The sequence below is a fragment of the Microplitis mediator genome, chromosome 5 (genome assembly GCF_029852145.1).
Source record: "Microplitis mediator isolate UGA2020A chromosome 5, iyMicMedi2.1, whole genome shotgun sequence".
Classification (NCBI taxonomy): Eukaryota; Metazoa; Arthropoda; class Insecta; order Hymenoptera; family Braconidae; genus Microplitis; species Microplitis mediator.
In genome coordinates, this window is record NC_079973.1 from 1,313,345 (window position 1) to 1,338,369 (window position 25,025).

The window sequence follows — 25,025 nt, forward strand, 5'->3', positions numbered from 1 at the left end:
GGGCTTCAAAATCAATCAAACGTTACTAAAAATACTTAATAATGTTCAAAATAATTCATTTAGACTAATAATTAGTAAGAAAATGGAATAATTCATACGTTGGTAGCATAAGCCGAAGGTTCGCGCGGCAAACAGCTCGCTCTGGGCTTCAAAACCAATCCCGTGGCAGAAAAATTACTCGTTAAAGACTAAAATAATTCATGTAGACTAATAATTAGTGAAAAAATGGGATAATTCTTACGTTGGCAGCATAAGCCGAAGGCTCAAGCGGCAAAAAAATCACTCCGGATATTAAAGTTGATTTCTATATAACTAGAATTACTTTAGAAATGGAATTTATATGGAATTTTTTATTGAAGAAAAAAATTACTGGATAGAAATATAATCAGTTTCAATAAAGTGGGGGGTAAATATATTTTTTATTAATAAAGTCGATTACAGTTTGCAAGATTGGAAAGACTGATGAAGCATCCATAAAAAGAAAGATATAAATTTATAAATAAAAGAGATCTATAAATAATTTTCCTCTGATATCGCGTTGGCGTTCTCACAACTTGTATCTCGCTCAACAATTTTTTTCTTTGCCGTTCATTTGCTCTACAATTTTTTTTCCCATCCCGTATCGATGTGACCCCGATTTGCGATCTAACACATTCAGTTACGTCGTTATCTTGCTGTTGCAGATTTATACAATCCAATGACTCAGTAACAATGCATTTGTTTCGATTTATTCACACTAACACTTTACTTACTACAATAAAAAATAATTCCGTTTTTTTTTATATTTATCAACATATGACTTGTTAAAATACATTTTACGGTCTATAGACGTTTATTGTATATTAATAGTTCATTTTATACGACAATTATTGCTTGGATCCAGTAAAAATGAGCATAATCCTCATTTTGGCAGCATATTCCTAAGGCTCGTGCAGCAAACGACTTGTTCTGAGCACTAAAATCAATTCCATGCCACTAAGTTTATTTATTAAGGACCGTAACAATATTTTTTAATAAATATTCCGTAAAATATACGACTAAAACGTATGTTAGCCGCATTAGCCTAAGGCTGGTGGGGTAAATAACTGATTCTAGGCATCAAAATCACTTCTATCTTATAAGAAATGTCTATCGAATATGGAAACACTATTTTTTTATATATATTCAAGTAAAATCGGAGGTGGAATGTTTGTTTGCAGCATTAACCAAAGGCTGACGTAGCAAACGACTTACTCTGGGCACTGAAACCAATTTCATGACATTAGAAATACTCATTGTGCTTCGTAATGATATTTTTTGGTGAATATTTAGTGAAAAACGGGACTAGAACGTATGTTGGCAGCATTAGCCTAAGGCTCGCGAAGCAAACGACTTGTTTTTTGCTTTAAAAAAATTCAGCATCACTAAGAAGATATATTAGCTAATAAAATGGCTTTTTTAACTCTCTGTAAACAGAAAAAAGTTATTGAATATCAATTTCTTTAGTACGCAGTAAAAGTTGTTCCAGACATTTTAGTTTCTTATAACATCAAATGCAACCATAGCCGTACTTTTACTCGCTATGTCGTGAGTTAAGTACGGAATCGTCATAGCAACCCCCGTACACGCACTTGGCACTACCTACCCCAATCAAAAAAATATCCCTTCGTGTTTTATTACATCAGTATATATGTAAATTAATTCAGCTCGTAAATTTTATAAACAAAACTACTCCATAAATAAATAATAAAATTTAGGGGATAAATTTTTAAACTTTCATCAGCTAATAAATATAAAATGTATATTTATCGTGTTTACTTATAAAAATAGGTGAGGTAAAATGGACACCGTCAAATTTTCCAGTTAAATTTTTTACCTTGAATTGATCGATTTGTTTTTCAAGAGATGTTATTTTTTTTTATTCAGAATTGACGTCATTGAAGGATAAAAGTTTTAACTTCATTGAAGTTATATATATTTATATATATATAGACTTGAAACAAAGAAACTTTATTTAGTATATTGATGTCCATGTTAATAAAATACACACGTGGCATTGATATTAAATTAATAAATAATAAAATAATTTTATTCAAATTGTAATAAAAAAATTTCATGTCCATTTTACCTCGACAGTTATATTTGAATTTTTTATTATAAAAATCAAATTATAACTGTATATTAAATTAATTTATTCATCGAAGCAGATGATAAGTTTGAAATACAATAAATTACTTTAATATAAATAACCGTAATTTGAATTGTAAAATACTTATTCCGCATTCGGGTTTTAAATAAACGCGGGATAATAAAACAATTTTAGTCTTTGCACAAAATCCGAAGATGAAGTACCGAATTCTCGCATTTATATTTATCAAACTTATATTCGTTCATTTCGTGAACGCTCTGCCGCCTACGGTGACATTTCCTGACAATCAGACGACGCTTCTAAATCCGATTTCGAGCCCCACTAGTCCTGGAAGCAATACTCCGATGCTAAATACGGTTTTAAATACGACGATAGTGAGAAAAAATGAGTGGTGGCCACCTAGTGACGCTGAAGTAATGCAAACGTCACCTTATTCTACAGAAGTACATCAGTCAATGCCTCCAAATTATTTTTTACCTGGTAATTATTCATTTTTTAATTATTTTTAAGTCAAAAACTGGAATAATAATTTTTTTTTACTGTCCGCAGACATTTATTATACATTATTAGTGCAATTTATTAATAAATTATTGATTTTTTCCATTCAAAAATTGAATATTATGTATGTTGGCAGCATTAGCCAAAGGCTCATGCAGCAAATCACTCGCTCTAGGCTTTAAAATCAATCCTTGATCACTAAAAATACTTAATCATGTTTAGAATAACTCATTTAGAGTAATAATTAGTAAAAAAATGGACTAATTCATACGTTGGCAGCATTAGCCAAAGGCTCACGCGGTTAATTACTCGTTCCAGCCTTAAAAATCAGTCTTAGCTCATTAAAGATACTTAATAATACTTGAAATAATTCATTTAGAATAAAAATTAGTGACAAAATGGAATAATTCATACGTTGGTAGCATTAGCCTTCGGCTAATTACTCGCACTGACCTTTGAAATTAGTCTTAGCTCTCTAAAAATACTTAATAATGTCCAAATCAATTCTTTTAGATTAATAATCAATAAAAAAATGGGATAATTTATACGTTGGCAGCATGAGCCGAAGGCTCGCGCAGCAAATAACTCGCTCAGGACATTAAAACTCAATTTTACGTCATTGAAAATGCTAAAAAAATACTTTTTTCGAGTAAATAAATGAATTTCAAACATAAAATTAAAAAAAAATATTTAATTCAAGATTTTTAAATTTACTTACTAACTGATTTAAATCACTCGCGTATAGAAACGAGCGTCTAAAATATATTTAATGAAATTAGCTCTCAATAAAAACCATAAAATATTAAATCGATAGTAAACCAAATCATATTATAAATTAATGAATTTGATATAAGTACTTTAACACATTCCAAATTAAATTCTCTAGTACTTTCATTATCTTTACCCTCGACGAAATTCATTTCCTCGCTCTTGATATTTCTTTTCCCATCTACGCTTTTATCCAGACAAAGAACTTTCGTTAGACTTCAGTCTTTAAACTTTGAAAATTTATTGAAATTTTATTCTGTTTTCAAATGACAAAATAAAAAAATTATTAGTATCAATAATAATAATAATTACAGAGCCAATACCATCGACATTAGCGTATCGCAGTGAACCTTGGACACCTTACGGTTATCCCGAAATCGGATACCCCTTAATAGGCCAGAATCCAAACAACCAATTAGGAATGTCGCCTAAATTTATGACCGTCGCACTGTTTATTGGTCTCCTTACACTATTTGCGATAATTCAAGGATCGATGATCGCTGCGAAACGCAAAGATGATCTCGTAAATGCGCTATCGTCCCGAAAAAAAAGAGATTTGTCTTTCGAAATCGATCCACTGGTAAATCCAGAAATAATTAATTAGCATTTGAAGTCTTGAATAAAATAATAAATTGAAGTAAAATTAACAGACTCCAGAGCAAGAAGAAATTTTGAACACTGACTCAAAAGTGAGATGCATCCAAAGAACGATTTGCCTGGAAAACCGGGAGCTGATGACCGACTTTGGGTACCGAGGGATTAAATTTGCTAAATATTTAACGTTAGTATTCATCAATTTTATTATTCACCTGTATGATATATTTACTGATTACGATTACAAATATAATGATCTTTTAAATTTATAAATAATCAAAAATACAGACGTAGTGTTAAGAAAACATTGAAACGTATTTCCGGATGGGATCGTCTTGTTCAAGATGCAGCGGCCGCTGGACTCCGCGGGGATGACTGCAATGTTCTTTACCGTGATTGCGTACTTCCGGTTGATAAACCGCATCAATGATAATTGTGCTGTAAGATGTAGAAATAAATGATGTAACAAATGAGATGACAATAAAGTTAAATAAATTTTGTCTTAATTTTTTTTTCCTTGATTGATTGGGAGGGAATTTTTTAGGGTAAATTAGTTTCCTTTTTTTGGCAGGTGGAGAGTTCGTTGACATCTCATCAATTTCATTCAGTAGTTGGTGTTGTATCAGGCGTACGGCTGATAAAAAAAATTACAGATGTCGGTAGTAATTAAATTTATTTTGTTCCGAAAATTTCCCGGAGGTGTCAGAGTCCTTTTTTTTTTTGGGAAATAGGGAAATTTATATCATTTTAGGTGAAAGTAATCATACCTTGATATTTTCTAGGGTCTTCTAAGGTAAAATAGTTGAAAATATTCGCGAAAAACATTTAGTTTGTTTTAAATTCTTAACAGATACATGGGTCAGGGCATATCGTCCCCTTTCTGGGTCAACGTCGTAATTAAATTTTTTTGATAGTTAAAATTATCCCTGATTAAAAACTCCGATTGAAACCAATGAATTCTGATTAAGTCTATCGGATTTCAATCGGAATTCGGCGGTTTCAATCGGAGTTTTTAAATCAGGGATGTGTGAAAAACATTCTTTCGTACTGCTATTGCGTAAAAAAAAGCTTCAAATTTTAATAATTATAACAGAATGTTCAAGAGACTTTTGAATTTCCATTTTTTCATTAACGCACGTGTAACAGAATGATGCTTTTACCGATTTCTGAACAAAATTATAACTACAGTTATGAGGTTTACTCAGAAAGGGGACGAATATGTCCTGAAATTTTCTCTAAATGGCCCGAAATTGTCCCGGAGGTCTCAGAACTCCTTTTCTATATGGAAAGTAAAGAAATTTCTCTCATTTTAGGCGCAAATAATCATAACTTAATATTTTCTAGGCCTCCTATCCTAAAATTGCTGAAAATACTGGCGACTTTTCGCTCATGTTCGGAGTTAAATCCTCAGGGAAAAAAATGAACACCGTGTTCGTAAATTTTCGGCTGTTCCAATTTTACAAGAACGGACACCTCGTGTCAGGTTCACAGACACTCCCTATTCAACAAACCTATAGTTTGCTATCTTATGGTAATGTAACATTGTCGTGAGCTATACTATCTACTATAGGGGTTCTCTAGTCTAAAATTAGATGCATATACCTGAAGAATCTCTATTACCTACCACTCCGTATTTACAAAAGTCATTAGGGTCACCAGTGACTTAATGCTTAAGGGGACTTAAGATGTTTCCCTACCAGCTTACCCCCCTCTACTCAAATATTCGCATGAACGCATGAAAAAAGAGGCCCGAACATTCTTTGCCGTTCAGTAAACGAAGCGAATACCTGGTTATTGCAAAGTAGAGGCTAGAGGCCCAAACATTCTCTACCGTTAAGCAAACGAAGTGAATACACGTGCAAAGTAGTTTATATTTTCCAACCTTACTTCCGTTTTGGAAAATACTCAAGTGATATAATGAGTAGAACTGAAATACGTAAGTACTCAGTTAATTAAGTAATTAAATAATTCGAATAAATATTTTATACTAAAAAAAAAAACAAAAAATAGATTTTCCAGGACCGGGAGGCTTCATAGCAGAGCTTGCATCTAGCGGAGATCATGTGGACTTGAATACAACCGACCAAAGGGGGACACCGTGGCTACATTGCGCTGCCCAACATGACTGCCGAAGATCGATTGATATTTTGATTAGTCACGACGCTTTTGTTGATTTCAAAGATAAATATGGGAGGACCGCACTTCATATTGCAGTTCAAAGTGGAAAAGCAATGGCCATAAAGACTCTACTGAATTTGGGCGCTGATATAAACATTAGGTCGAAAAACGGCCGGAATCCAATTGATGACTTTTATTATTGTTGTTATACTAGTTGCTCTATGAGCTATAACTTCAATTTTGAGAATGACGACAGAATAGAACGGATTTTGAGTGAACATATTTTCAAATTAAAAATCGCTGGTTTTTATGTCCATGAAAAAAATTATAAATCGGCTTGTTGTTATTTAAACGGAGATTACAAGAGTGCGGATGACGACACTAAGTTTGAAAACAGGTGTAAGTTGGAAATAGAAAATTTGAAAAAAGAAAAACTTGGTGATGTTTCTTTGTATGATATTTTGACAAAGCAGAAGTACTTGGACTTGTATGTGAGAAACGAAGAAATTTTACGCGGGTTTTATTCAAATAATTATTGGCACAAGTTTCCGTTATATGCTCATATGATTAATGCGAAATTATATCGAGGGAAGAAAAAAAGTGCAGGGATGGAAAAAATTCGTGCGCATGGTTCATATGAAATTTTGAGACTGTTACCAATGGATTGTTGGGAGGAAATAATGTTTTTTCTTGATGAATATGATTTGAAGTTATTGGCTGCTGCTTGTTGTATATAATTAATATGAATAAGGTGTCATTTAGTATCATCATTGTTATCATTCTTCACACAGTAAAAAACGAATCGTCAAAGTGTAAAAAAAACGTGTGTAAAATTCTGAGTGTTGAATTTTTAACACTTTGGTGTGCCAATTTAACACTGTATTTATCTTGTTTGAACTGTCATGTAAATAAATTTTAATTTATATAAATAAATATAAGGCTAGATATTCCAAAAATGCATACATCAATCACTTGTTGCAATTATAATTTTTTTTAGTTCATAATTTTAGTTTACGTTCAGTTCAAATTTTATTATCAATATTTCGCCTTTTTTTCTCAGGTGTTACTTTTACTTTTTCAATCCTGTGACATTAGAGCTGCTGCCAGAAATTAGTGGGGAAATGGGAATTCAAATGTTTCCTAGATGGATTCCTATGGGTTCCCATGTAATCCCACATGAATTTCTTAGACGGTGACAAATCCGAAATTTCTTTGAACTGTAGAAATTTTTTTTTACCTTCAGTGTGCTAGATTTTCTACGGAATTTCTTAGAAGCTCAGAAAAAAAATTTATTTTTTATCACAGGTCAATATTATATTTTTCTAGAGTTAGCTTCCTCTGATTATACAACTGAGTTCGATCGAATTGAACTTTTAATTCTATAGAATTCAGATAAATTTTGTTAATTCGGTACTTAACCTAAAAAATAATTCTGTCTAATTCGGCAGGAAAACCAGAATTTATCCAAATTGAAACGAATTTAAATAATTCTATTCTGTTTAATTCGTAAATTTCTAGTTCTGGCTCCGAAATAAACCAAATTGAAACCAATTCAAAAATTTTAAATCGATTTTATTCTGTTCAATTCGGAAATAATATTGAATTCTATTAAATTCTGTCTGAATTTAACAAAACATAACAGAATTAAAATTTTCAATTCGGTGAAATTCAGTTTTTTAATCAGAGCCCGAAGATTCTTACAGACCCCTGATTAAACAACTGAATTCGACCGAAGTAAAAATTTTAATTCTGTTATATTCTGTCGAATTCTGCAAAACAGAATTCGACTGAATTGAAAATTTAAATTTGAATTAAACAGAATAAAACCGATTTAAAAATTCCAAATTCGTTTTAATTCAGTTTAATTCGGATTCAGAACCAGAAATAGGAGAATTATTTTCGAATTAATCAGAATTAAACCGAATAGAATTATTCAAATTCGTTTTAATTTGGACAAATTCTGGTTTTCCTGCCGAATTAGACAGAATTCATTTTTAAGTTAGGTACCGAATTAACAGAATTTATCCGAATTAAAAATTTAATTCTGTTTAATTCGATCGAATTCAGTTGTTTAATCAGGGACAATTGACACACCGATGTCTTGGATTCAAACAGTTAATTTAAAATCAATAGAACAATAAACCGACAATTAATTGTCGTAGTACTAGTATACAAATTAACCTATTTCCTGTAATCAAAAGACCGATTTAACGTCAGTTAATCAGCCAAAAAAAAAAATTTCGATTGCACACCACCCTCGAGGTGTGCAGTAAATTAAAAATAACTGTAATTTACAGTAACAAATTTCTTACTGAAACTAAAAATCAAAAGCCCAAAACTTTTTTCATTTATTATTTATTATCATTTTTTACAACTTTATAATCATTTTAATCGCATCTCTTACAATTAACGTGTTGTCCTGCTACTCTTAAAAAAACCTCTCATCAGCCTTAAAAAAAAAAAAAAAAACTATTTCTTACTTCCTTGTATCTCTAACTCTTACCAAGTCTTGAATAAAATCGACATTGATAATAATAATAATTATTTAAAATAATTGTCACATACAAAAGAAAAATTCACTTAATAATAAACCAATAAACAACTAATACAATATCAATTACAATTACAACTTATAATTAATAACTAATGAATAATTAATCAATTAAAGACAATTATTAATAATATTTACAACACGTTAACTCTAGTTTTGAATCGTCCTTTCACATAAATCTACCACTCGCCCGATTATAAAATAGTATTATCATAATTACAAGACAGTAGTGCTTTATATTTTCCATCCAAGTTTGCATATTATAGTTTTTTTTTTTTTTTTTTCCAAATAATAATCAAATTTTTAATGATCCTGAAGTTGACTGACGATTAACAATTTTTGTTTTTTTTTATCCAAATAAATCGCAAAAAAAAAACTAAAAAAATGCACATGTAGAAAATTTTAAAAACTACAGGTGCAATTTTTTCAAATATTTTTTTTTTTTAATTTATTGTTTAAAAAAAATCCAAAAATTATTAGACGTCAGCTAACTTCAGTATCAATTTTTAATTAATAATCAATAAATAATAATAATTATTATTTATTGGATTAGTAATTAACTAGTTAGTTAATTAGCTCGTGCTCCAGTTAAATCATCACTTTATTTATTTATAAATTATTTATTTGTACATGTACTCGTTCATGTTAATAATCGTGTCTATTTTCATTTATTTATTAATTAACTTCATGTTATTCATTCATTTATTTATTTATTTAATACGCTAGTAAATGTGCTCTGTGTGATGTTTAGGCTTGGCGGTGTTACTTTGTTTCACTTTGTTTGCTTTGTTTCACTGAACACCCAGATGAGGATAACTGAGAAAAAATAAACAATAATATTTATATATATTTTTTTATTCATTTATATATAAATGATTATATATTATTTCTCTTAATACATCTCATTTTAATTAATGAGTCTTACTTTTTATTTTTATTATTTTGTTTCTATACAATCAGTGTAATGCACACCCACGAATTTGAGGTTACAATTCGTGATTGTTTTCTTTTATTAACTTATTATTTTATTTAGATTTTTTACTTATAGTTTGTAGATACAAATTATTTTGTTTGTTTGTTTGTTTTATTTATAATGGCGAACTGAAAGGTAATTAGACAAATACACGAGGGTGTGCAATTGTATTTACAGGGACGGGCTACTCGTTTGTGAGATCATTTTTTTAAAAAATCAATTGTTTGTTTACTTTTTATAGTTTGTTTGTTTGTTTGTTTAATTGGTTTTGTTAATCAACGATTGAAAAAGTTCGAAACAAAGTTCAATTTGGAAGACAACCTGTATTGCGCAGGATTGTTTTACTTTTTAATTACTCAGTAAAAAGTAATTAATTGTTTTTTGTAAATGAAAATTAAAAAACAAAGTCTTGTTTATTGTTCAAGTCTAGACCGGGTGCGAAACGAGGTTAGAACTTTGTTTGTTTGTAGAAATTGAGGTTAGAAAAGAAAAGTAATTACGGGTGAGTGCGAATGTATCAGACATTAGATAAATTAAAAATTAATAGAGCAAATAATTAATAAAATAAAATTTTTAAAAATTGCGGTTCAAAAATTTGGAAATTAATGAGTGCATTTTTTGTAAATATTTTTTTTTTAATTATTTACTTATAATTATAAATTTGTCTGATGTCTGGTATATTCACACTCGTAATTACGGCTGAATTGAAACAAAGAAATGAATTTCTCCTGGATCGTAACCTACGAAACAAAGCTCTTGTTTGTATTTAAACAATCGTTTATATAAAAATCAATTTATTTAAATGACTAATTTTAATTAATTATTTTATTTTATTTATTAATTAATTATAACTTGTAATTACAATATACGCATTAAAAAGCTTATGAAAAATTATTCATAAGCTTAAATTACTTTCTTAATTTTTTTCTTTATAGAAAAAGCAAATTTTATTTATTTATTTTTTTTTTTTAACCATAAACCGCACACTAGCTCAAATACAAGAACCTTAATCTTACTAATCGTTTTTAATCCTCATCTTAATCATCAAACTCATTTAATAAACCTGCCTCTTATCTCATACACACCATTAATATATATATATATATATATATATATATATATATATATATATATACCATATACATATATATATAAAATGAATTAATCAATATTTAAAACTAACATGCTTAGAAAATATTTTTTTGAGTCTATGGAAGTTATAAAGTTCTTCCGTCAATTTATCAATAATTAATAACCAATAATTAATTAATTAATCAATAATAATAATAATCAATTAATCATTAATAATCTTAATAAATCACTATACACACTCGCAATTATTTAGTCCATTATCTATATTTATAATTATATATAATATATATATATGTATATATATTTATACTCCTGATTAAAAACTTCGATTGAATCCGAAAAAAAAATTATTTTCCGATAGATTCTGATTAAAAAATTTTTATTGGATTTAATTAGAAAATCAATTAATTATTTTCTAATTAAATCTGATTGGAAAATTTTAATTGAATGCTTGGACACTCCCGAGTAATTCTGATTGGCTGTTGGTTTCTAATTGAATCTGATAAAAATCCAATTGAGTTTCATTCAGATTCAATTGGAATTTTTAATCAGGGGTATGAATATATATATTTATATGTATATGTATATATATATGTATATATATACCGAGAAACCGCTCGTTGCACTTGATTTAAAAATAATAAATTTTTGTCGACGCAAAAAATGTGCCCACAGGAAAAATAATAAATTATGCCCATTAACGCTGGACTAGACTTGCACCTGATGTTTTGTTAATATATTTGTTACTTAATTGGTTATTTAGCGCTAGCTAGCGAAGGCTAAAAATAATCCACGGCTCGACTAAGTCTAGATTTTTTTTACTGGCCAATCGTGGATTATTTTTTTACAATCGGTTCCGTCGTGTCTCTCAATAATTTTCCTGGTCAGGTTTCTCATACTTTTTTTTAGTTAATTATTTAATTAATTAATTTACTTAATTATGATGATTATTTATTTATAATTAATAGAAAAAAATAATAAAACAAAATCACACTTATTTTTATCACGTAGATAATTATTTTTCAAATTAAATACTTGGAAATAATAATTATTATTTTCGACCATTGTTACTAACAATTAATTAAAAAAATCTGGTACTGGTAATCAAATATCGATAACATAAAAATAACAAATAATTATCTAATAATTTTCTATAATTTATTTATTTATTTATTTATTAATTTACCGACTCTGCGGATTTTTTATCATTAATAATTATGGTTCTTGTATTTTTTTAATTATTTATTGAGATTAATGACGTAATTAATTTTTTTATAGAAGATGTGCGAATACTAATCAAATAGAATATTAATTATTCGATTACAAATTTGAAATTTTGAATTATTTTTAAATTTCATCTTCAAATTATTCGATCAGACTTCAATTTCCAGTTCTCATTTCGAATATTTAATTTAATTTCAACATCTGATAAATTTCAAAATTTTTTTTGAAAATTTATCAATAAATTGAAGTATTCGAAAATTAACAAAATATTCAAATTTTTACAAGTTTGAATTTAAAATCGAACATTAATTATTCGATTACAAATTTGAAATTTTGAATTTTTTTTAAATTTAATCCTCCAATTATTCGATCAGACTCCAATTATTCAGTTCTAATTTCGAATATTAAATCTTATTCTGACGTGATAAATTACAAAATTTTTTTTGAAAATTTATCAATAAATTGAAGTCTTAAAAAATTTACAAATAATTTGAAATTTTATACATAATTCGAAAATTCACAAAATATTCAAATTTTTACAAATAATTTGAATTTAAAATCGAATATTAATTATTCGATTACAAATTTGAAATTTTGAATTATTTTTTAATTCAATTTTCAAAATTTTTATATTAGACTCCATTTATTCAGTTCTAATTTTGAATATTAAATTTTATTCTGACGTGATAAATTACAAAATTTTTTTTGAAAATTTATCATTAAATTGAAGTCTTAAAAAATTTACAAATAATTCGAATTTTTTATAAATAATTTGAATTTAAAATCGAATATTAATATCCGGTCTACTAAAAAATAATTTCAAATAATTCGCACACTTCTATCAATTTATAAACTTCAATAGAACAATTATTTATTTTTTCAATAAATATATGAGACACGCGGTTACTTGTGGGCATGAGACCGAGGTCCTGATTTTTGTTGCGACGATGCGGTTTAGTAGCAGTCGAAATAATAAAATCATTTTTATTTATATTTATATTTTTACTGTTAGTGTTTAGATTTAGATTTAGATTTTCAGCGGTCGCGGTCGCTGCTGCTGCTGGCGGTTTCGCTGACGATGACGATGGGCTCGTTTGGCTGGTTAGTGTGGCTATTTTACCCTCAGCTTCAATTGGTTACCTCCTGTCGCGGTAGAGGAGATAAGTTTTCATAGCTTGGGGAAGGTTTAGTTCCTGGATTTTTTCCAGCCGGTGTTTGCCGACTCGCTGGCGGATCACTCGCCGGCACAGGTCCATTAGTGGCAGTGGTTCGGCTGCAAGTTTATTAATTAATTAGTCAACTGTACATTGGGAATTTTTCGTGGCAATGAGAGTGCGAGAATTTTTTGGACTTACGATCAAGACCGCCGAGATATTTCATTGTTATTTCACAATGGCCCCATACTGCTGATACTATAGGGTAGAGTTTGCGGCCTTTTAAATTACGAAATGCTACTCCTAGATACTGGCCATCCACTACGAAGGCTAGTGTTCCTTCATCCATGTCTAAGACAACTGCAAATATTTTATTTTATTATTAATATTTATATTCAAGTTTTGATTATTAATTCATTATTAAATTAATCATTTTTTTAAATTTAACATATAATGGAATTTATCAAAAAAATTTTTAATAAAAAAATCGTATTCAATAATTTTTATCACAAAATTGTAATTAAAATTTTTACTAAAATATTTTGGCACAGAATTTTATTAAAAATTTTTTATGACAAACTTGTACTCAAAATTTTTATTAAAAATTTTTACCCCAAACTTGTATTCAAAATTTTTACTAAAATTTTTACCTCAAGCTTGTAATTAAAATTTTTACTCAAATATTTTGGCACAGAATTTCATTAAAAATTTTTTATGACAAACTTGTACTCAAAATTTTTATTTTAAATTTTTACCCCAAACTTGTATTCAAAATTTTTACTAAAATTTTTACCACAAGCTTGTAATTAAAATTTTTACTTAAATATTTTGGCACCGAATTTTATTAAAAATTTTTTATGACAAACTTGTATTTAAAATTTTTACTAAAATTATTATTTGAAATTTTTATGACAAACTTGTACTCAAAACTTTTATTTTAAATTTTTACTACAAACTTGTATTCAAAACTTTTACCTCAAGTTTGTAATTAAAATTTTTGCTTAAATGTTTTGGCACAGAATTTTTTAAAAAATTTTTTATGACAAACTTGTATTTAAAATTTATACTAAAATTTTTATTTGAAATTTTTAAGACAAACTTGTACTCAAAATTTTTACTAAAATTTTCATTTGAAATTTTTATCACAAACTTTTACTCAAAATTTTTACTAAAATTTCCATTTGAAGTTGTACTCAAAATTTTTAATTGAAATTTTAATCACAAACTTGTACTCAAAATTTTTACTAAAATTTTCATTTGAAATTTTTATCACGAACTTATACTCAAAATTTTTACTAAAATTTCTATTTGAAGTCGTACTCAAAATTTTTAATAGAAATTTTAATCACGAACTTGTACTCAAAATTTAATAAAATAATAATAATAAAAATTTCTTATAAAAATCAAAACATACCCAAAAATTTATCTGGTACAACAAAAGTTTCATCAGGTTTCAATAACGAGGGGTAGACATCACCCTGTGAGTTTTTCGAATCATGATAAAGTCTATTTCTAGTGAGATCCCAGCCCCAACTGAGCGCGTTGTTGCCGACTAGGCTCTGATACCCGACACTGTGTAGCGGCGCTTCGGCCGTCGCGACGCCCACCACCGCGTGAGTGCCTCGTTGTCTCGTGCTCCAGTGCACCTCCCAGACGTGCATCCCCTTAGTGTACCCCACCTTCCCTCGTATGCAGTCCGTGCTCTGTGCAACGGGGTGTCGGTGGAACGTCAGTTTGTCGTCCTCCTGAAATCAGACCATCAATCAGTATCCCCATCATCATCATCATCATCATCATCATCATCCCCCTCGCCCTCATTATCTCAACAAACATAAAGTAGAATACTTACTTTGACAAATATGTTGAGACTTCTGTCCTCAGCGTTCCACCCATGGTGGACTTGTGTGTCCTTGGTAGCTGATGGCATGTCAAGTAATACATCGAGTCTAGTTGGTCGTGAAAAATCTTGTGCTATTTCTCGTGGTACCACGGGTTTGTACGCTAGTGCAACTCCACCCCCGATACCAACGCCGCCGCCTGCTCCGGCTCCGCTTTCGCGCGTCACGCTCTTCACGCCACCTAAAAAAAATATAAAAAAATATAAGTAAATAAATAAAATACTTGTTTATTACAATTACTCTTACTCGGTTTTATTTTTTATTCGTTTGTGCTTTGCACCAGTTACCGTCTACACCCCATTTACTTCTTTTTTTTTTTTTTTTTCTACTGTAAACTTAATTACTTGCTCGGCAACAATACAAAACCTACAATTATATCCTTCATTTTAATTAGCTTAATTAATTCTTGGCATTACTTTTGTAGTTTTAATTCAACCGTTTAAATGCATCATCAAAGAATACCTTTATTGTTATTCTTATTACTAATTTTTTTTTTTTTTTTACTTTTCCTTTCAGATAAATTAAAATTCTCAATTATAACTGCATACTAAGTAGTCTAGCATTTAATATCTCGAAAGTAATTGAGTAAATTAGATCAATGGGCTGTGAAAATTATAGCTGGGAGTCTGATCTCTTAATTGGGACGGAGTTATTTTAAGGACAATTAGGTCGGGGATTGGAATTTTGGGAGGATTAGAAATTAAAATGGAAGATGGTAATTTTCTGGGAAGAGTTGTTGGGTTTGAAATTTTGTATCGGGGAAAATATTGGCGGGAAAGTGATTAATGGTGAATGAAAATTGTAGGGGAATGTTTGAGCTTCAAAATGAGCGCAAGTAGAAGGACTTTGGATGGTTGGTTGAGGAGATATGAATTTTTTAAGGGTTAGAAGTAAAATTAGATGGTAATTTTTTGGGAAATTAGAAAGTAGTTGGGTTTAAAATTTTGTATCGTGGAAAATATTGATGGGAAAGTGATTGATGGTAAATAAAAGTTGCAGGGGAATGTTTGAGCTTTAAAATGAGCGCAAGTAGAAGGACTTTGGATGGTTGGTTGAGGAGATATGAATTTTTGAAGGATTAGAAGTAAAAATAGATGGTAATTTTTTTGGGAAATTAGAAAGTTGTTGGGTTTGAAATTTTGTATTGAGGAAAATATTGATGGGAAAGTAATTAATGGTTAATCAAAGTTGTAGAGGAATGTTTGAGCTTTAAAATGAGCGCAGGTAGAAGGACTTCGGATGGTTGGTTGAGGAGATATGAATTTTTGAAGGATTAGAAGTAAAAATAGATGGTAATTTTTTTGGGAAATTAGAAAGTTGTTGGGTTTGAAATTTTGTATTGAGGAAAATATTGATGGGAAAGTAATTAATGGTTAATCAAAGTTGTAGAGGAATGTTTGAGCTTTAAAATGAGCGCAAGTAGAAGGACTTCGGATGGTTGGTTGAGGAGATATGAATTTTTGAAGGATTAGAAGTAAAAATAGATGGTAATTTTTTTGGGAAATTAGAAAGTTGTTGGGTTTGAAATTTTGTATTGAGGAAAATATTGATGGGAAAGTAATTAATGGTTAATCAAAGTTGTAGAGGAATGTTTGAGCTTTAAAATGAGCGCAGGTAGAAGGACTTCGGATGGTTGGTTGAGGAGATATGAATTTTTGAAGGACTAGGAGTAAAAATAGAAGATGGTAAATTTCTGGGGAGAGAAGAAGTTGTTGGGTTTAAAGGTTTGTATTGGGAAAAATAGTGATGGGGAAAAGATTGATGGTTAATGAAAGTTGTAGGGGAATGTTTGAGCTTTAAAATGAGCGCAAGTAGAAGGACTTCGGATGATTGGTTGCGAAGATATGAATTTTATAAGTTTTAATTATTTTCTTTAGGGTTTGGAACAAAAGGGAATTTAATTTTTGAAGGTTAAAATGAAATTTAGAAAGTGAGTGACGGGATCGAGGCGCGATTTTTAGTCCAAAAAACAAAGGAGAGAGGGCGGGGTGAAGGAAAAAGTTGAGGATCAGGACAACGAGGATAATACGTAGGACGGATCGTAAATTTATCTGGATAGCAGGAGTTGAGCTGCAGACCGAGCCGTTGGACAGATTAATGAAATGCCATAAATCGATTTTTATTGTCTGGAAAAGAGGCAAAATGGGACGAGGGACGAGGGACAAGAGACGGTAGCTTTATGCTTTGGCTCAGCTTTTCTCTTCCCTCGGCAGCTCAATGGCTCCCTCATTTTTTACTTCACTCTATACTATTTCATTTTATTTTGGGTCTTTTTTATGCCTTTTCTTCTGCCAGCTCCCTATGCTCTATGCTCTGTGCTCTGTTTCCAAGCAAAGAATCTTACAGTCAGCTTGAACTATTTTCTGAGACGGTTCCTGACAGTCTAGGTGGACCATGAAAGACATAAAATGGTGTCGTGGATTTTATTTTACCAAAATGCAGAAAATAAAGATGAAATATAACAGAGAAAAAATATTTAAAATATGAGAATGTCTTCGGTGACAGAATTCCATGTCGTAAATAAATATGATTTATTTACGGACATTCTTTTCATAAATTTATTTTTATCAAAGTAATTAATTAAATATCTTTACTTGAAGTTATGGATCTAAAGTTTTATTTAAATTCGTTATGAGATATTAAAATTTCAAAGTATTGATTCAAATTTTAATATGGAATTAGAGTTCATTAAATTTTAATTTAAATTATTCATTGAAAACTTGAATTGTAAATTTATTATTTTAAAACATTGATTGAATACTTTTATTTAAATTATTTTTTGAAAGTCGAAGTTTTATTATTAATTTTTAATTTGAAATTATTCTAGTTATTCCCTAAAAATTATCAACTGAATGATTTTAAATTCAATTGCTCATGAGAAATTTATTACTCGAATCTTTCAATTGAATTTTTAAAATTATCAATTAAAAAATTTTCAATTTAATTGTCTATAGGAAATTTTTTAATTGTATCTTATAATTGAATTTTTTAATTTAATTTTTGAAATTGTCAATTTAAAAATTTTCAATTCAGTTTTTTACCGGGAAGTTTTTACTTGAATCTTTTAATTGAATTTTTGAAATTATCCATTGCAAAATATTCAATTCAATTTTCTATAGGAAATTTTTTACTTGAATGTTTAAAATTATCAATTAAAAAATTTTCAATTCAATTTTTTTACAGGAAATTTTTTACTTGAATCTTTGAATTGAATTTTTAAAATTATCCATTAAAAAATTGTCAATTCCATTTTTTTCCAGGAATTTTTAATTGAATTTTGTAATTTAATTTTTAAAATTATCAATTTAAAAATTTTCAATTCAATTTTCTATAGAAAATTTTTTACTTGAATCTTTTAATTGAATTTAAAAAATTATCCATTAAAAAATTGTCAATTCAATTTTTTACAGGGAATTTTTTATTTGAATTTTGTAATTGAATTTTTAAAATTATCAATTAAAAAATTTTCAATTTAATTTTTTATAAAAAATTTTTTACTTGAACTTTTAATTGAATTTTAAAAATTATCCATCAAAAAACTTTCAATTCCATTTTTTACAGGGAATTTTTAAAATAAATTTTGTAGTTGAGATATAAATCATTAGTGTTTAGCAAATAGACATAAAAAAATAAAAAATAGTCGTGATAAAGCTATTAAAGTGTCGTAAGAATATAAAATAAGAAAAAAACAAAAAAATTCATTAAACTTTTCAAGATAAATCGTCGGGACGTGGAGAAAACTCTTTTATCATACAGCCAAAAAAATAAACAAATCGCAGTAATGTAAAAAAAAGAGTGCGAATGGAGAGAAAAGACGGCGAGAATAATGTAATGTAATCTAATGTACTGTAAGATATCTCGAGCAAGTAGTCGGGCCGCGGGTGTGGGAGGGAGCAAAGTGGGAGTGGGAACGAACGAGTTGTTTTAAAAAGATCTTCAGATGGCCTAGTTGATTTAAACTAAACTTGTTGTATCTGAAGTAGCTGAGAAGTTAGAACTTGTATTTAAGTCCCCGTGGGATCTAGACCTTGACCTCAGTACATATATGTATACGCTAATCTCTTTATATTTACTCGATACCAACTATTTATCAACTTGTAAGCTCTATTTACTGAGCTTAGATATTCGTTTTCTTATGAAACTGATATAATTAATCATATCTTACGAAATGTATGAGATAAGTATACATAATATACGGTCACTGGAAAGGAAATTTAATTCTCTACAACTTTGGTCTCTTTGAAACTTTCTCTGTAATCAATAGTTTCAAAGTTACAGCCGCTTAAACAATTAATCATTTTTTTTTTAAATTCAAATTCTTGTAAGCACATCAAAGGGATTTATCTTCAAAACTATCGATCCTACGACAATTTTCATGAGGACTGAAGTTGTAGGAAATTTAATTCTCTAAAAATTTTGTCTGACAAAAAAATTCCCTATACTCAATAATTTAAAAGTTACAGGCTTCTAAACAAATAATAAATATTTTTTTCAAAATTCCAAAATACTATTTTGAAAACTATCGACTCTAGGCAATTTTTCAAAGAGACAAAAATTGTAGGGAATTAAATTTCCTTTGAAACGAGTACCAACAAGGGGTATAAATATCTCAAATTGAGTAACCACCTGATAACTTTTGGCCCATGGTCATGCCCCTATGGTGGGCGCGATAGTGTGGGTGGTGCCGATGGTGGTGGTTATGATGACGGACCTCAACGCAGCCCGTCGATAGCTTCTGCCGATAGGGTCTCGTCCCAATATTATTGTGATGATGGTGTCCGGTGGACAAAGGTACTCCACCTTCTTGACCAGCAACCCGTCTGGGGCTGCCACCTCCTACTACACCACCTCCTCCAACTACGACACTTCCTGCCCCGCCGTAGCTAGGTCCTCGTGTTCCTAAGACACTGAGATCTCCCACGAGTCCGTTGGTGCCTCCGGTCGCGCCAGTCGTCGGGCCGGTCCCCCCGGATCCGCGGCTCCCGCCACCGTTCACGCAACGAGTTGATTTATACCTGAAACACCCAAAATAATTATCATTAACATCATTGTCGCCAAAAATAATCGATAATTATAATAAAAAAAAAAAAAAAATTAAATTAAATTTATAAATAAATCGATAGAATAAACTATCGAAGAAAGCCAATGGCGGATGGATGACACATTCGATTGAGCAATACACGTCTTTTTTTTTTTTACGTATATATTTGTGTATTGTGTAGTTTTGATGGTAAAGTAAAACGTGACCACGAGTGCTGGCTCAACAGTAACACCAGCAGAACAACTCAGACTCACTTCCGGTCTCTCTTGTACACTATACACGTTTCCGTTTGTGGAAAAGCGCCGGACGGGCATCCTGGATCCGTTGTATGTTTTCGTTCATCATTATCTTTTTTTTTCGACTCAAATGTCTATTGTTGATCAGCTTTTATTTTATTATGTATACATTTGCCCAACAATTGCAACTGAATTGACATTTAATTCAATTGGGGAGAAGCAAAATGGGACCGAAAAAATATAAGGAGTCCATTTTGCCCTTCTCTAGAAATATTGGGGACAAGTTGATTGATTGATCGGGAAGTTGGACTTGGAAACTGTTAAATCTCGGGCTTGATGTTGGAGATGGTCATTGACATGTGAAGTTTGTTGAATGGAAATGGAACTGAAGTAATAGTATCCGACTTGTTATGTCGAGTTGAGAGAATAGATGAGGAGATGAGGATGAGGATGAGGATGAAGTGGAGGTGGGTACAAACTCCTCGACTCATCGTGGATTTCATAGGCAGCAAGTAAAGGCGGAAGCAGCATCGAATGTTTAATGCTAGCAGAGAGGCACGGTATTGATCCGTTTCCCCTCAGCTTCAACCACTGCTCCCCTTGGCACTTCACTCTACGGCTCCTCGTTGTAGCAACCAACCAAAATCCCCTCTGTGTACATTAAACTCAACTGTCTCACTACCGCACCCTCGAATTTAAATAAGAAATATTATTTATGTGCTAAACTTTTTTCTCTAATTTCGCTGCATTTTTCATTTTTTTTTGCTTAGAAGAATTGATCGGCTCAAAAAGTGGCCCAGTGCTCAGGAAATACTCGAATTAATACCACAGATTTTTTTTTTCATCGATTTACTCAAATTTGAAGCCGAAAAACTGGATCCGTACATCCGTACACTTTAACGTTCGAATGTACGGAAACTCTGTATCTCTCGAACTACTCGACGTATCGCCTTAATTTTTTTTTTGTTTTTTTCAGAAGACGTTTCCTCACAGCCCCAGTAAAAAATTTCACCAAAAATCCCCACCCTTCGTCTAAAATAAAACAAAAAACAAAAATTCCAGCTGCCAAATCGCGACCCAAATTAATAAACTCGACTCGACCAAACCAGCCGGTAATCAGCACAATTAATAGCCAGTAAATTAAAATCAATAGTTTAATGAACACGTTGTCCAGGTGTGTAAAAAATGAAAATGTGACTAGAGCATCAGACTAGATGGCTAAATAGAAGGATTAGGTGGATTACTGGTTGAATAGTAAACTAGTAGGAATAATTAATGGACGTGTGTGTGATGGTAGCGTTAGAAGACCGCGTGTGTGAGTGATACTAAATACACTAGTATATCTTGATTGCATAGTGTGGTATCCGCGGAATCTCCGCTAATCCTCGATGTTGCCGAGTTGAATTGGAAACCTCATTGGCAATCAGTGGAAGCGGGCAACCTCTCGCTCGCTCTTTATATAAATACATATAGATATAACCAAGACTGGTAGTACTGGGTGCGTGTATATCGAACTATAATCCCATCCTCGTCGTTTGTGTTTGATCGATTCCTGCTGTTTCAACGTGTCAACGAATCCCCAATATTCCCAGGATAGGCTTCCTCACGCAAATCCTCTGCCAAAGCTTTGCATTGTTCGCTCGCTCTATCTCTCCATATATATATAAAGTGTACAGAGTACAGAGAGTACAGAATACAACTATACATAGTAAAGTAAAGTATATATGTACAGATATAGATATAAATGTATATAGAGCATAGCGAAATCCCCTGGGGGCTGGAACTACGGTTACAAGTACTGTAGGTACTAGTGGATGCACGTGAGCAAGCAATTACTCCTTTCTACCTTTTCATATATATATATCAACCCGGAGACAAACTAAATAACCAGATAAATCTATATAAACATTTAAGATAAACAAACTCTAGTTTATATCATTTAAAAGTTATATTTTAGTTTCAGTTTCCCAATTTATTTAGCGTAGTTCTGATATTATTTTTATTTTCTTTCAAATTTTCGGTTTATATAATAATTTTTTTTTTTTTTCCGGGCATGATATTTTTGTTGGGAACTAATATTTAGTTTGCCTGAGAACTTTGTTGGACTTTAAAATTACGTTTGATTATTTATGTAAAATATTTTAAGGCGGGATTTGAATATTTAAAATAGTCGCGGGTTAATATTTATCAATAGACTTTTTGCAAGGTTATTTAAAGAGTATGGAGTGTAGAGTTTATAGAGTACTTTGTTCTTTGCTGTATATAGAGTACAGAGAGTACAGAGTAGTGAAGTAACAGCTGACAACCAGGTTTCAACCCCACACACCTGTTCGCCAGCTGCCACGACAAAGGGCCATTTCGCGTGCAAGCCCCGAGGCCCTAGACGGAAGCCTTTGTCAGCTCGTACGTTCGATGATTCCGTCTCTCTTCTATAGACTCTACTGACTCTGGTCTTTACTATTCCTTCTCTTGTCTCTATTGTAGACCGTATTTTTGCGCTCTCGGTACATGGATTTTTTATCCGCCATATCCATGCTGATATTGTCGAGCTCCAGGCAAGGCCACACCCCGCGAGACCGGGAATATCCTGCTGGGCGCGAAACAATCGTTCAGATTGAAGTCATTTAGCGAACGATGTTCGCCCGCTGTTTTAAATATCAGTATTTTTCGCAAGGTCAAGCTTTAGCGCGGTCTCAAAAGCCGGATATTAATAATCGGGACGAAATTTTTCACAAAAAGTTTCATCTCGTCGGCGGTTTTTTTACTTTTGTTGTCGGAAAAAATGGAGTTCATATTTTGTGAAGTTTATTTTATCAACCAGCGCTACTAGATTATTAATAAAAATTTATACAACCTCATAAACTTCATCACTTCAAAGTCACAAAGCTTTCAATAAAAAAAAGTCCTGAGCTAAAATCGATATTTAAAATTTTCTTTCAATTATTTTTTTCTGTATCAAATCCTAATATTTTTCCATCAATCCCCAGATGTCTATATGAGATTTGAGAAAAAAAATTTAAATGAATATTTTTTGCGGAAAAAATAGGTCAAGTCTTAAAATTCCAATCAACTGCTATTTTTATTCGTCATAAAAAATCTTTTTCTTTTTCTATACACTTCCAATTGACCAAAAAAAAAATAATAATAATAATAGAAGCCTATAAAAAAATTATATTACAGTTACGTCTTTCAAACCCGAAATCAAATTTTGACGGGCAATTTTACAGTCTAATAATTTTTTGTCCCTATCAAGTTACGAAATTGCCACGTTCTAATAATTTCTTTATCCCCGAACATTCAATAGAAGACTAAAAAGAAGCAAAAAAAAAAAATTTAACAATAAATCCCAAAGAAATCCATCCCGACTTTCCACTTTTACAAGACTCCAAAATGGATTCTCGTAAAAAAAACCAAACAAAATGGCGGCGGGGTCGTGAGCAGAAATTTACCAACCAGCATCAATCACCCATCAATATATATATATATATATATATATATATATATATATATATATATATATATATATATATATATATTAGGGTGATTCAAAAAACAAATAAATTTTTTTTTTTCTTCCAAACAGGTTCAAAAGTTTCGTTTAGATAAAAAAAGACGCCTGTAAAAATTAGAGCTCTTAATATTAATATTAACATTGTCCGCATTGCACTTTTTTATTTCCCATAAGAATAACATGGAAAAAATTTTTTTTACGTCTTCTGATTTTTATAAGTAGCTAACGATGCGTCATAGGAATAATTGGCAGGCATATTTTTGTAGGGGATTGAATGCTCTACAAAAAAAGATTTTTATCATTTTTTGAAGAATCTATTTGTTCAAAAGTTATTTGAGGTTGAAGTGGAATTCATATTAAATTTTGAGATTTTCGTACTTTTCCGGCGAAACTATCAGACCTATTACAAAATATCATTGGACCTTTTTTGTAGACGATTTTATTCTCGAGAAGTTATTTCTGATAAAGTTTTTTCGAATTCCGCATTGTTTTCTAGTTATTTTTATTTTAATGTCATGCTCATAAAAAAAATAGTCTTCTGATAGATTTTAAGAGCTTGACATTAAAATTAAGATAAATAGAAAACAATGCGGAATTCGAAAAAACTTTATCGGAAATAACTTCTAGGGAATAAAATTGTCTACAAAAAAGGTCCAATGATATTTTGTAATAGGTCTGATAGTTTCGCCGGAAAAGTAAGAAAATCTCAAAATTTAATATGAATTCGACTTCAACCTCAAATAACTTTTGAACAAATAGATTCTTCAAAAAATGATAAAAATCTTTTTTTGTAGAGCATTCAATCCCCTACAAAAATATGCCTGCCAATTATTCCTATGACGCAACGTTAACTACTTATAAAAATCAGAAGACGTAAAAGAAATTTTTTCCATGTTATTCTTATGGGAAATAAAAAAGTGCAATGCGGACAATGTTAATATTAATATTAAGAGCTCTAATTTTTACAGGCGTCTTTTTTTATCTAAACGAAACTTTTGAACCTGTTTGGAAGAAAAAAAAAAATTTTTTTGTTTTTTGAATCACCCTAATATATGTATATATACATATATCTGCATATATATTTACCGGGACGTAGGATTTCAGGTGGCAAATATCTAATGATTGGGTTTGTTTCCGGGATTTATCGAGTAAATTGCAAACGATATGCCAGCAAATGTAATCCGATAATCGTGAGAATGCCATGTGTGAGTGTGTGAGTATGTCAGTGTTCTATAGAAT

General features: G+C 30.4%; 3 protein-coding genes across 6 annotated transcripts in view; 2 read left to right on the forward strand and 1 right to left on the reverse strand.

Annotated features, from left to right (window-relative positions):
• Nucleotides 1-2,322: 2,322 nt before the first annotated feature.
• On the forward strand, nt 2,323-4,456 carry LOC130668546 (uncharacterized). The gene is made up of 4 exons (XM_057470885.1): nt 2,323-2,608; nt 3,709-3,974; nt 4,045-4,175; nt 4,277-4,456. The coding sequence occupies exons 1-4, from the start codon at nt 2,323-2,325 to the stop codon at nt 4,416-4,418; spliced, it is 825 nt and encodes a 274-aa protein (XP_057326868.1). The 3' UTR covers nt 4,419-4,456.
• A 1,250-nt stretch (nt 4,457-5,706) lies between these two features.
• On the forward strand, nt 5,707-7,064 carry LOC130668189 (serine/threonine-protein phosphatase 6 regulatory ankyrin repeat subunit C-like). The gene is made up of 2 exons (XM_057470358.1): nt 5,707-5,924; nt 5,999-7,064. The coding sequence occupies exons 1-2, from the start codon at nt 5,906-5,908 to the stop codon at nt 6,841-6,843; spliced, it is 864 nt and encodes a 287-aa protein (XP_057326341.1). The 5' UTR covers nt 5,707-5,905; the 3' UTR covers nt 6,844-7,064.
• Nucleotides 7,065-8,864: 1,800 nt separating this feature from the next.
• The window catches only part of LOC130668179 (protein gustavus), a 91,076-nt gene continuing 74,915 nt past the window's right edge, over nt 8,865-25,025 (reverse strand). For all 4 annotated transcript variants that reach the window (XM_057470341.1, XM_057470343.1, XM_057470344.1 and 1 more), the window contains 5 exons: nt 19,625-20,013; nt 14,950-15,179; nt 14,515-14,845; nt 13,302-13,460; nt 8,865-13,219 (listed from right to left, as the gene is read on the reverse strand). In XM_057470341.1, the coding sequence (XP_057326324.1) occupies nt 13,083-13,219; nt 13,302-13,460; nt 14,515-14,845; nt 14,950-15,179; nt 19,625-20,013 (1,246 nt within the window). In that variant the 3' untranslated portion in view covers nt 8,865-13,082. The remainder of the gene's footprint in view (nt 13,220-13,301; nt 13,461-14,514; nt 14,846-14,949; nt 15,180-19,624; nt 20,014-25,025) is intronic.